Source organism: Pygoscelis adeliae, unplaced genomic scaffold (genome assembly GCF_000699105.1).
Source record: "Pygoscelis adeliae isolate BGI_AS28 unplaced genomic scaffold, ASM69910v1 Scaffold155, whole genome shotgun sequence".
Classification (NCBI taxonomy): Eukaryota; Metazoa; Chordata; class Aves; order Sphenisciformes; family Spheniscidae; genus Pygoscelis; species Pygoscelis adeliae.
The window spans coordinates 3,387,719-3,399,406 of NW_008824932.1; the positions used below are offsets into that span (position 1 = coordinate 3,387,719).

An 11,688-nucleotide genomic window follows, 5' to 3' on the forward strand; every position below is an offset into this window, starting at 1 on the left:
GGGGGTTATGTTTCCCCTTTTCCAGTCAGTGGGAACTTCCCCGGACTGCCACGACTTCTCAAATACGATGGATAGTGGCTTAGCAACTTCATCTGCCAGTTCCTTCAGGACTCGTGGATGTATCTCATCGGGTCCCACGGACTTGTGCACCTTCAGGTGCCCTGGATGGTCTCGAACCTGATCTTCTCTCACAGAGAGAAGATGGTGGCTCTTCATTCTCCCAGTCCTCACCTTTGCCTTCTGTGGCTTGGGCTCGAGCATTTGCCAGTGAAGACCGAGGCAAAAAAGTCATTGAGTACCTCCGCCTTCTCCGTGTCCCGGGTAACCAGGTCTCCCGTTTTGTTCCAGAGAGGGCCCACATTTTCCCTTGTCTTCCTTTTATCCCCAACGTACCTATAGAAAACAGGAGATGAAGTATTTGCTTGGTGTCCAAAAGAGCATGCTTTGATACTATCCCTGTTAAAAAAAAACAAAACACAACACCAAAAAACCGAAAAAAACCACCCCCAAAAAACCCCAAACCCCCACCAAAACAAACAAACAACCCCTCCTCCCAAAAAACCCAAACCAAAAAAACCCCCCAAACCTGCCCAAACAAACCACCACAAACTAGGCTTGATCTCTAGATTGTCATTTAGACTATATTAATTCAACACAATGTAATTAAATGTGGCGTCTGGGTAAATAGTACCACTATGAGCCTCTGAAGTAAAACTTAGGGCACAAAGGAGCTCTGGAGGGGTCAGATGCGTATCTGTTAGAAAGGGAGTTTTCCAGAGCACCAAGTTCAGAGCAAGGTCTAAGTCGATGTTAAAGGCTTGTACAGCAGCGTGCCTTTGATTGGAAGTATTAGGATCAGGAAAGCTTCGTGTATTCTGCTGTTGTAGCCTAAATAGATCGATGAATGCTGGGTCCTGGTTACTAGAGAATGAGCCGATGCAGTCATCGGGGATGGTACATTCTTTTCCGCTTCTTCTGACGCTGTTGTGCCATTGCTTTAGATGGAGCTGCTGCTTTATAGCTTTGGAAAGAGCGAAGGGGATCAGCTTGGCACCATAGATCCGTGTTTGAGTTAACAAGTCCTCTATTCATTCTGTTAAACCCTCTGTGCCTGTGTTTATGTACACCTGCTCTATGGCTTTAGCTACTGCCTCTCGACAGTATCTGCTGCCATTCAACTCTTCTGTTCTCGGGCACAGAATCTCTCTGAAGGGGAGTTAAGTTGGCAGAAGAGCATGCTCTTCCCTGAAGATCTCACAATTCCTTCATTTAGCTCATCAGTGTTAAATCAAAGGACTTACCTAAGACCAAATCTGTTGCAGAGTGAGGGGGTTGAACCCAGATCTTTGAACGCTGTCCTATGCTGTAATAATTTTGAAACATTGTTTAGGTATTTTAAAATATTTCTTAAATTCCACTGTACTTGTACGTGAAGATCTAGTGAGTCACTCTTAAAATGTTTGCTCCTGAAGGAATGGTTTCTGCATCCAAGGAGAGCGTCTCGTACGTCCTGAATAAGGAAGGAGGTGGCCACGCGTCCGTCATCGTGATTGGAGGAGCGGAGGAATCTCTGAATGCACATCCTGGAAGTTTAACTTTAAACATCCTCAAGAGGAAGGGCTTTATTAAAATGGCCTTGAAACATGGGTAGGTTTCCCGTCTGGGCTGCTGTAGTAAGCATGCTTTGAATACAGACTGATTCTTAAATATAGTTCATATTACATATAGTAAACTCATATAATTAGAATTTGAAAGAGTTACTTGTCTAAGAACGTGCAGATGTCTGGCATAAGAGCCAGTCTGTCCACCTAGATCCAATCTGGGAGTGTTGAAAACTCCCTTTGACTTTCATAATTTGTAAGCTGTAGGTGTTATTAGCATATCTTGGTGTTTTGTTTCAGTTGTTTTTTGCACTAGCAAAGAGTAAGAATTATGAAACAATATTAGTAAACCTTGGCTGTTATTGCGGAGTGGAGCAGACATTCTTTTTCCTGTTCTGTAAATTGAAGTTATGTTAAGATAGAATTTTCTTATCATTTTAAGCAATCAAAAAAAATAGAATGCTAGGCCCTGTTTTATTAAATCACTGAAAATTGTGGTCTAGGAAGATTTGTTTTCACCTTTATTCTAAAGACTTTCTTTTGAAGATTGTTATTTGCAAAAGTGAGTTTCTGGGAATTTTTGGTGAAAATCTCAAGAAAAAGTCGCTTACCTTTTACTATCAAACAGCCATCAGTGTGTAACTAAACACAGATGGTGTTAATATCGCTTGAGTGATTTACACAGTGTAAGCTATTGTGTTTGTGCTGGACTGATCTAGATGTCTCATATACCAGAAATATTGGAACCAATGACTTGTTCCTGCTAAGCTTTCTGAACAGCTCCCAGGATTATATATTGACATGCGAAATGGTGAGAAAAAAATAATAGTCTTGAGAAATCAGTAACAGTTTTTTAAGCTATTAACTGGAAAAAAGGTGGTCTCTGAGAAGAGCTCTGTTTTCACACAGGATGCTAAGATCCATTTTTTCTAGAAACTTATTTCATGTCAAAATGTTCCAAGAGGGTTTCACTAGAAGTCTCATAAAGGACCTGTTCTTTAATAGAAAGTAACATTTCAGTCTAATTTGTACCCAGAAACAATACTTTTGTATTTAAATTAGGACTTTAGTGCCTAAATGGCTCTTTACTCAATTTCAGCTCAACTGCTGATTAATCCAGTGGGATCCTAAACACTATCAGTAGCTTTTATTTTTTTAAACCATAAATTTAGAAGAATGTTTTATGAGGTTGGTTTTTTTTTTTCTTTGAGCACATCCATAAATGTCTGATCTGTCAGATCACAAAGGTTGGTGTTTATCTCTCATCTAAACTGATTTGGATTGAGAAACTAGATACACCTGTGCCTCTCATGGCCTTGATTTCAAAAGCATCCCCAACACACAACAACAAGATCAGGACACTCACAAAACACGGGAATGGCTACTTCTTTCCTTATGAAGTCCCTTGTTTCAAATGATGGTTCTCCTCTTTAAGAAAGAGGCTTAGTTGTCTAGAGCCCTCCACCAGGGTGATAAACGCCTGTCTCTGCCCCAGTGACTTGAAACCTACACCTCACACATGGTCACTTTAACCACCAGGCTACAGGTGATTCTGGATCTGAGCACCGGCAAGAAAAACCGCTTCTACGTGAAGCGTAGGAATCCTGACTTCATTTCTATACAGTAGGGCTGTGGGACAGTAGGAGAGCATGACTGTAGCCATTACAGCTCTTGCAGCACTGTCGGCAGTCCTGAGCTCTTGTGCAAAGACTCTGCATCCAGTAATTGCTTCTGGTTTTAACATTTTGTTTCTAACAATTAACAAAATATGGAACAAGCTTCCAGCTCACGTGGAAATGAAAGGGTGAGGGAGGCTTGTGGGAGGCAGATGAGAAGAACCGCCTGCCATCGGTGCCTGCATATGTTTCTGGTGCTTTTGATCTGCAGCATCAAATACCAAGAGAGGAAGGGGTGGTGCAGAGACCTGTGCTCTCTGGCCCTGGCTCCTGTACTGCCAGCACAGAGAAGCTGTGGTTCCTCAGCTAGGAACTTGTCAAATGTGGTCTGAATATGTCAGCAAAAGTCCTCTGCACTTCTGGAAAAGGCATTTTGGTCCGAGGTAGTACAGATACCTGATATGAGGTGAAGAAATCCTAAAGACATGAAACAAATGATGAATCAGCTAACTTATCTTTAGTTTCACAATCCTAAGTTACTTATTTCTTTGTCTCAGCCTCCTACAGAGCATCTTGCAAAAGCCTTTACCAGGTTAAAACAAATCCCACAGTCTCAGGGTGCTATTGCGCCACAAGATGTTCCTGTTTGTCTTAGGTTGTAGTAAAAAGTGGAGTATTTGCACAGCCACAGTATGTACCAGGCTTTCCGATATTTCCTCTGCAGGTGGCTGGGTGATACATGCTCTATTTGAGAAAGAACCTTTGAGCAAACACCAGTCAGAATAGTGAGTGGGAATGATAGTCTTTGGGGGTCCTCAGGCTTGAGAAGCTGTAGAAGCAGTTGTTTTTGCCATACAGGTGGGTTTTGATTGTCCACAGTACTTTCCAGCCAGCTCTGTCCTCGGTGCATCCTCCTCAGGCGTTCAGAGCACTGCAGTGTAATTCATCCTGACAATATTAGTGCAATGCTGCTATTTTACAGTAAGGTTTTTCTCAAAGATAGCGTGGGCTGAACGGAGCTAAGATACAGAAGCTAAGACTTAAGTAAAGCAAATAAAACAGCTCTGTATCCTTCAGAGACTGCTTAGGATTACCCTGCTCTTTTTTCTTTGAACTGTGTAGAATACTATTTAATGAAACTAAACATTAATCAAAAAGCATACTGCAGTGAAGGTTTGTTGTGGTTTAACCTCAGTCGGCAACTGAGCACCCAGCCGCTTGCTCACTCCTCCCCCTCGCCCCCGGTGGGATGGGGGAGAGAATTAGAAGAGTAGAAGTGAGAAAAACTTGTGGGTTGAGATAAAAACAGTTTAATAATTGAAATAAAATAATAATAATGATAATACACAAAGCAAGTGATGCACAATGCAATTGCTGTGTGCAGTTGCACCGACCGATGCCCAGCCAGTCCCCGAGCAGCGGCCCCCCCGGCCAGCTTTCCCCAGTTTATGTACTGAGCGTGACGTCCCATGGTATGGAATGTCCCTCTGGCCAGTTTGGCTGTGCCCCCTCCCAGCTTCTTGTGCACCTGCAGCCTGCTCAGTCGGTAGGGCATGGGAAGCTGGAAAGTCCTTGACTAGTGTAAGCACTGCTTAGCAACAACTAAAACATCCGTGTGTTATCAACATTGTTCTCCTCCTAAATCCAAAACACAGCACTGTACCAGCTACTAGGAAGGAAATTAACTCTATCCCTGCCGAAACCAAGACGAGGTTTTAAATATAGTGGTGTTTTTGCCTGTTGGAGACAACTGCACTGATTCCATCAGCCGAAGTAGTTTGTCCAGGAGCTAGTTAGTGCCTTTCCTGAAGCCAATTAATGAACTGAATGAGAATTCATTAGGCTGTGCAGGAGCCAAAGTGAGTTAGTATAATTTATGTGGGTAGGATTTGACCTCTGGTAATAATGTATTAGGGCTAGTGTTTTCGAAGAAGTCTGGAGGAAGCTGGATTTCACTGGGAATTGGACAGCAGAGGAGTTTGGCATTGCACTCGTGTCTGTAAGGATGTCTGTTTTCTATCACGTTTTTTGTGCTGAAATCAAGTGTGTGCATTACTCGGGTCAAAAGGTGGAGGAAAGCCAAAATCTGGTTTTGAAGCCACCCAGCTGGGAGCATTATAAGGTTAGCAATGAGGCTTCTTTGCTTGCCAAGGGAGAAAATGCAGTGGAACAAGGGTGGACTTGCTGAAATAGTGGTAGATAAGATGATAATCATAATTATGATATATACAATTATTCATTGTTAGGATTATGAACAGTCATAAAAGTTTGTGACGGGTAGCAACCAGCTAAATACTGCCCAAAAGCTAGTTGCTAGTTATATGCCAATCACTTTTCTTTTTTTTTTAAACCCCAAAAACCCAAAGCAGCTGTGTGTCAGAAGAGTTGGATCCTTGTTGCTGATGAAGTCTAGAGGTGCTGAAGCTTTCTGTGCTGGTTATTGTGAAACCATTTCCACGCTGCTGATGTGAACCGCAGTGCAAGTGCAGGCTGACGTGGGATTCTCTGTGCGTTCATTGTTTTACAGGGCTCATCTGGTCCCAGTGTTTTCCTTTGGTGAAAATGAACTATTCAAGCAAGTTGCAAACCCCAAAGGTTCATGGCTCAGAAATGTACAGGAGAAGTTGCAAAAGATAATGGGCTTTGCTTTACCGCTATTTCATGCTAGAGGAATATTTCAATACAGTTTCGGCTTAATACCTTACAGGCAACCTATTCATACTGTTGGTAAGTTCCCTGTGCCTTTTCTTATGCTTTTGCAAATGTTTAAAAATGCATAAGTGTGCTACTAATATCTGCGTACATTTATAAATCTGTTCTAACAGAAACAATTGGTTACTGTGCATCTAAAGCCAAGTATGTGAGGTTTAAAATAATTTTTTTTTTTTTTTTTTTTAAATTCCTGTCCTCCCCCAATTAAAAGAGGGCGTTCTTTTCTCCCTTTCCCCTTTCTGTCCCAGGCCAAATCTTATTCTTCATTCGCAGTTATTCACATGCTTCTATCCTCAGCAGTCCTCAAGGAAACCCAAGGGCTTGTCCAGTCCGTACCAGAGGGCTGCCATAGCTCTGCAGCTCTTGCTGCAGATTCTGAATGCTGCAGTTATTTTGTAAGATGCCCAGCACCTTCATTTCTTAGCCCTGCAGAGCTAAGAAGCAGCAGTTGGGTGTTTCGGCTGATGCACGGCCACCGCAGCGGTGCTCCAGAGCAAGGCTACTGGAAGGAGCTGGTGCAGTCCTGACCCAGTGCTCATCAGGGCAGGGGAGAGACGGAGGAGGGAAGGGAGAGGCCGCCTTGCGGCAGCTTCAGCAAGCTGCTGCTTAGATGGCATTGCAGCTCCCTAGGGTGTTTCCTTCCCTTTTGTTGTTTTTTTTTTTTTCCCTCATGGAAAGATCCGTTCATGTTTAATTGACAGCATGCATGCCATGTCAACAGGCAGTTTGGAAGAGAGTTTTTTCCCCAAAAGCTTTCATCCCTGGTCATCTACTCTCACTGGAGCGTAGGCCTGAATGTCTTTTGGTTTTTTTAATGGTTTTAACTAGTGCTATTGACAACCACCCCTTTAGAAAAAGTTGTGCTGGGCATCATGCGAAGGGAATAACTGGCTGTCTATATATTTTGGATAAATCATTTTTAGACAGATTCTGAGCTGAGTGAACTAATGAAGCCACTTTCTACAGAAAAGTAAATGGAGCTTTTCTGGTATTCCACAAGGGACATTTAAGAAGGCCCTCCCTTTAATGGAGGGATGATTTGATTTTAGTATGGATCAAATAAAAATGTTTAAGACAAAAATGTAGCTCTTTTTATGTTAAATTTCATGCAGCTTTGTATCTTATCAGTGCATATAGTGAAATGTTTTAGAAAAGATTTACTTTTTAAAGCCCACATTGTGCACAGGCGGGCTAAAAATGTCACTTGCCTTAAAGCCAAAAAGTTTTCAAAGCATTGGAATGAGCGCAACGTATTTTCTGCGGTTTTTCTGTGGGTGGATGACATCGAGACTGTTCTGAAGCTTAAAATGTCTTTCACTTTGAGGCAAATCTTCATCTTTGTAATATTTACTGCAAGGACAGAGGTGGTCCGTGGCTAAAGCACTGGAGTGCTTCAAATCAGCAAGACCAGAGTCTGGCAACAGAATTTGTTGTATGATCTCAAGAAATCCCTTGTTTCTTGAGGTGTCTCTGTTTTCTCATGTTTGAAAACTATCACTATGTCCCTGCATTCTTGGGGGGGGTGTCTTGGTATGGCTCAACACGGCTTTGAAAGTGTTAGCTCACCTGAAAGCTGCAGTCACGTTGAGCTCCACCCGAGCTGGTTAGCCGGGTTGGCAACGTGGCCGGGTGTCGGTGAGTTTCCTCCTGGTTCAAAAGCTGTCGTTCCTAAAGCAAGGAGATGCAATTCAGCAAAACCACGGTCTGTGAAGTCTGAGTGTTTTGGGCTTGACGAGTGAAGTACTGTTGTTTTACCTGAAAATTGTTACTGCTGTTCAGAAATAGAATATCTAAAATATCAAATTACACAGGTTGCTTAAAGCTGCACAGAAAATTAGACAGATGTGTAGTTTCCAATTCCACGAGAAATCTCCACTCTTAGGAGAAGAGACTGCCGCAGAAGGGCTTGGGGGTTGTCTGGTGTTTCCAGCCATGCTTCTGGAAATCCTGTATTGGATGTATATTGATTTCATGCCCCCTAAGGTATTGCTCATGCCAGGGCTGGGTTCCCACCCCTAGCCATGTAAAGTCTGAATTTCAGCACCGTGTAGGGCCCGAGAGCTGTTGGCAGCTGAGGCTGCAGCATGAAAACGCAGAATCAGCCCCTTTGTGGTTCTGGCTAGGCTTCCTTTCCCTTTAGTCAACACCACCCAATTTGAAGTGGCAATATCTGTTGAAAGGGATTTTCAGGTGCCTTTGTAAAAGCTCCTGGGGGGTGCTTTTAACTCTCTGCTTTTCTACAGACTTCCTCTGTAATCTCGGTGCGGTCTATTAAGCTCTCAGTGCTGCCAGTGCAAGAACAGCTGTCAAAATCTATAGTGATTGAACAACACAGGGAAGACTGAGATCATGGGAAGCTTCTCTTAGCATATTGCAGACTTTTTTAGCCATAGCTTTTTGCGGAGGAGGAGGCTGCCCTCTGGACTTCCGTGGAATTACCTCCCATGCTCCCTCTTGCTCTCGCTCCGGCAGAGCAGGTAGCAGGCTTTGCGCTGTGCCTGGAGAATATTTTGGTTGGAATGATATTTGTGGGCAATGGATGGTTCAGAGACACCTTACAGGGTTTGGGGGTTGTACATGCTACCACTCCCTAGGCTGAAGCAGCCAACAACATTTCTGGCCCTGGTGCAGCGATATCCATTTTGAATAAATTGGAAGATATCTGCATTTCCTTCAGTCCTGTTCATGTGGCTATGTGGTTGAGGGCACCACTGTCCGCTTAGGCATGTCCCTCACGTTGGATACCTTTAGTATTCAGATCAGAACAGAAGACGGTGAGAAGGTACATTTTTTTTTTTAAATGCTATTTTGAACTTGTGGAGTACTACCCCAATGGCAAGACAGCACATAGCCCATGGGATTGTACGTTGACGTGTAAACTGCTCCTTCAAGTTAGAGCTTAACCCCCTTCTCATTTGCTCTTTTGCTGCCAGACTGAAATGATGGGGTTTTTAAATTCATTTTATCTGAACTTGAGCAAGAGGAAGTGGAGAACCAGACCTGGGGCTCAGGTTTGTGAAAGGCAGGATCAGGCCGCAGGGCAAGAGAATTGTGCTGTGATTCTGCCATCTCGCTGGGAGCTGTGGTGGAGCTGTTACAGGAGGGAGAGCAGTTCTACTTAAAAAGAGACGTCAATGAAGCTAATGCTGCTGTTGTGTTTGATTTACAGTGGGAAGCCCCATCCCTGTAAAACGGAACTTGAACCCCACCACTGAAGAGATTGAAGAGCTACATGCATTGTACCTACAGAAACTAAGAAAATTATTTGAAGAACACAAAAGAAATTATGGGATCCCTGAGCATAAATCTCTCATCTTTGAGTAGCAAATTGTAATTCCAAATCTCATGGAAAAAAACAGTGTATGCTGAAAGATGCCTTTCTTGCAATCTGTATTTTGCAATCTGTAATTATCCTTGTGTAAGGAATAATTTTAAGAAGGGATTATTAGATGATTTATTGATTTTTATCTTACTCTTGGGGAAAAAAAAATCCTTAGGGTGTGAGCCTCGAAGCCAGTACTGTTTTGAGTTGTCTTTTTAGGTTCATCTGTACCAGAAATGCTAGTGAGAGACTCCACGCAGATGTTCTTACCACCATGGTACCTAACCATAGCTTGAGCAGAGGAAATTGCCCCAGCATGAGATCACAAGCAGGAAAAGCATAAACCTGGGAAGTCTTTGATTAAAAGTTGAGAGACTTACCAGCATGTCTCAAACATGACATCGGGTTGTTCTCTGAATATCAGAAAGCCCTGCTGCTCCTCCATAGACATGAAGGTGTATGTTTTCAGCAGATGGCTATTATAAGCCATTTACATGTGAATTCAAGAAGAAATAGGAGCTTTCTGCCCTGTATAGGATATCGGCAAAAGTGGTTTGTCCGAGTTGCGGAGCAGAGCAAACCCTCTGTGTGGAGGAGAACAGCGCGTTGAGTTTTCTGTGTGCACGTATATGCTGGGTGGTGGGAAGCACTGAATGATGTGACTTTTTTGGACAAGCTGTGCTTTGGATCGCCAGTTTGGAAGATGAAGCAGCTTTGTTTGGTTCCAGCCTCGGAGGAGATGGCAGGCGCAGGACAGGAGAGGTGTACCGAGGAAGCTAGTGGGGGAATCACGTGAACTTTACATCTTGTGCAACTTAAAAATGATCATATGCCAGGCGCTTCCACAGAAGGAAGGGGAGCCCAGTTTCAGTCTAGTTCTGAAACTTCACCAAGGAAAGCATACTTGATATATGCCTTTTTCTTCCCCACCGATAGATGTGGGGAAGTATGTGGAAAGCTGTGCTGCAGTGTAACACAGCTGTAATTGCCAAGGCAGGGTGAGCACAGCTCTAGGGTGCAGCAGGTTAAGAGGATGCTTTCTATACAAACCAGGTGCCTAAATTTGAGAGAAGGTTTATCCTAAATGTGGATATTCATTTAAGAAAAGAAAAGAAAAAAAAAATCTTAGCCAAACTCTTTTTCAGTTAAAATGCCTAGGTCTTGGAGATGGTGGTGTGTGAAGAGAATTATAGTATATTATTGCATTTTTTACGAGATAAATCCTTGTATTTGTAAATGCTTTCTATCTGCACGTGGGCTTTGCAGATCTGGTTCTATTGAAGCATTGGGTTTGCTTTGAGCAGTTTTGGTGCCTGAATATTATGTCAGTTAGGTGCTCTGACGGGACATGCGCAGGCTTGTCAGGCAGCCTGGGGCATCTGCAGCCGGGTCAGTTCAGCACTGGGGTGCTCCAGGAATAGCAGGAGTGGCTCCACAAAGGCACTGGACACACTGTGTGCTTGCTGGGCTGGAGTCTCCTTAGAAGAAAGGCGGTTGGGACTGTGGGAAAAAGTTAAAACTCTGGAAAGAAAAGATCTTAGCAAGAGGAAGGTGTTTAATGAAAAGAGTGGAAATATCTTGACTCCTACGGAGTGGACTCCTAATGAACCAAAGCCCCAAAGCTGAATAAATATTTGCCAGACAGAGCAGATGTATGTTGATCTGATGTGCTCCGAAAAAACCTCCAGCAACAAGTTGGTTTCCTTAGGAAGGCTGTTCCTTCTAGTGCCTATCTGTCATTCAGATGAGACCCGCACCGAGCCGGTGAATCCCACTCTCGCTTTCTCTAGGATGACAGATGTCTTTCTGAGAGCCAGGGTTGGAATTCGTGATGCCTGAAGAAGTAGCCCCCTCTTCCCTGACAGACTGCTGTCGATGTGCCCACAATTCACCTCTACTCTACTCGAGCTTTCTTGGCGCCGCGTGTGCTTGCCCTCCCTTCCCATGCTTTTGCTGCACTGTGGTGTAGACATCTTACTTCCTCGCTCTCTGTCCATCTTTCCCTGGGTTAAGATCTCTGAAGGACTATGTATGCATACAAAATATTGAGCGGTGGCTTATCGTTCAGCAGAAATGGGTTTTAGGAGCAGGGCTTGGGAAGAGGAAGCGCTGTGACTGTCCACATTTAACACGAGCTTAAGGTCGGGATCGTTTCAGCTCTTGGAAAGGCACGTGTCTAGGGAGGTCAAGCACGGTAGGCTTGATACCTGGGAAGAGGTCTCCAGGGTCCCGAGGACTGTAGTAAGTGATGAGCCCTGAGGAGTCATTTTTGCCCAGCCAGCTGTGTGAAATGGCCTTTGGATTTGGTTTTTTTGCTGCCTGCCCTGATGAGTAGTGCCGATTGTTCATGAAAGAAGAATTTGGAGTCTGTGTCAGACTGCTCTCTCCTGGGTCATCTGCTCTAATGAGATATTTCCTCTCATTCTCAGTCTGCTCT

At 43.7% G+C, this 11,688-nt stretch overlaps 1 protein-coding gene across 1 annotated transcript in view; it reads left to right on the forward strand.

Annotated features, from left to right (window-relative positions):
• Window positions 1-11,281, forward strand: part of MOGAT1 (monoacylglycerol O-acyltransferase 1) — a 25,763-nt gene extending 14,482 nt beyond the window's left edge. The window contains exons 4-6 of the mRNA XM_009325047.1: window positions 1,473-1,647; window positions 5,745-5,944; window positions 9,099-11,281. Of these exons, the coding sequence (XP_009323322.1) occupies window positions 1,473-1,647; window positions 5,745-5,944; window positions 9,099-9,253 (530 nt within the window). The 3' untranslated portion in view covers window positions 9,254-11,281. The remainder of the gene's footprint in view (window positions 1-1,472; window positions 1,648-5,744; window positions 5,945-9,098) is intronic.
• Window positions 11,282-11,688: the final 407 nt, after the last annotated feature.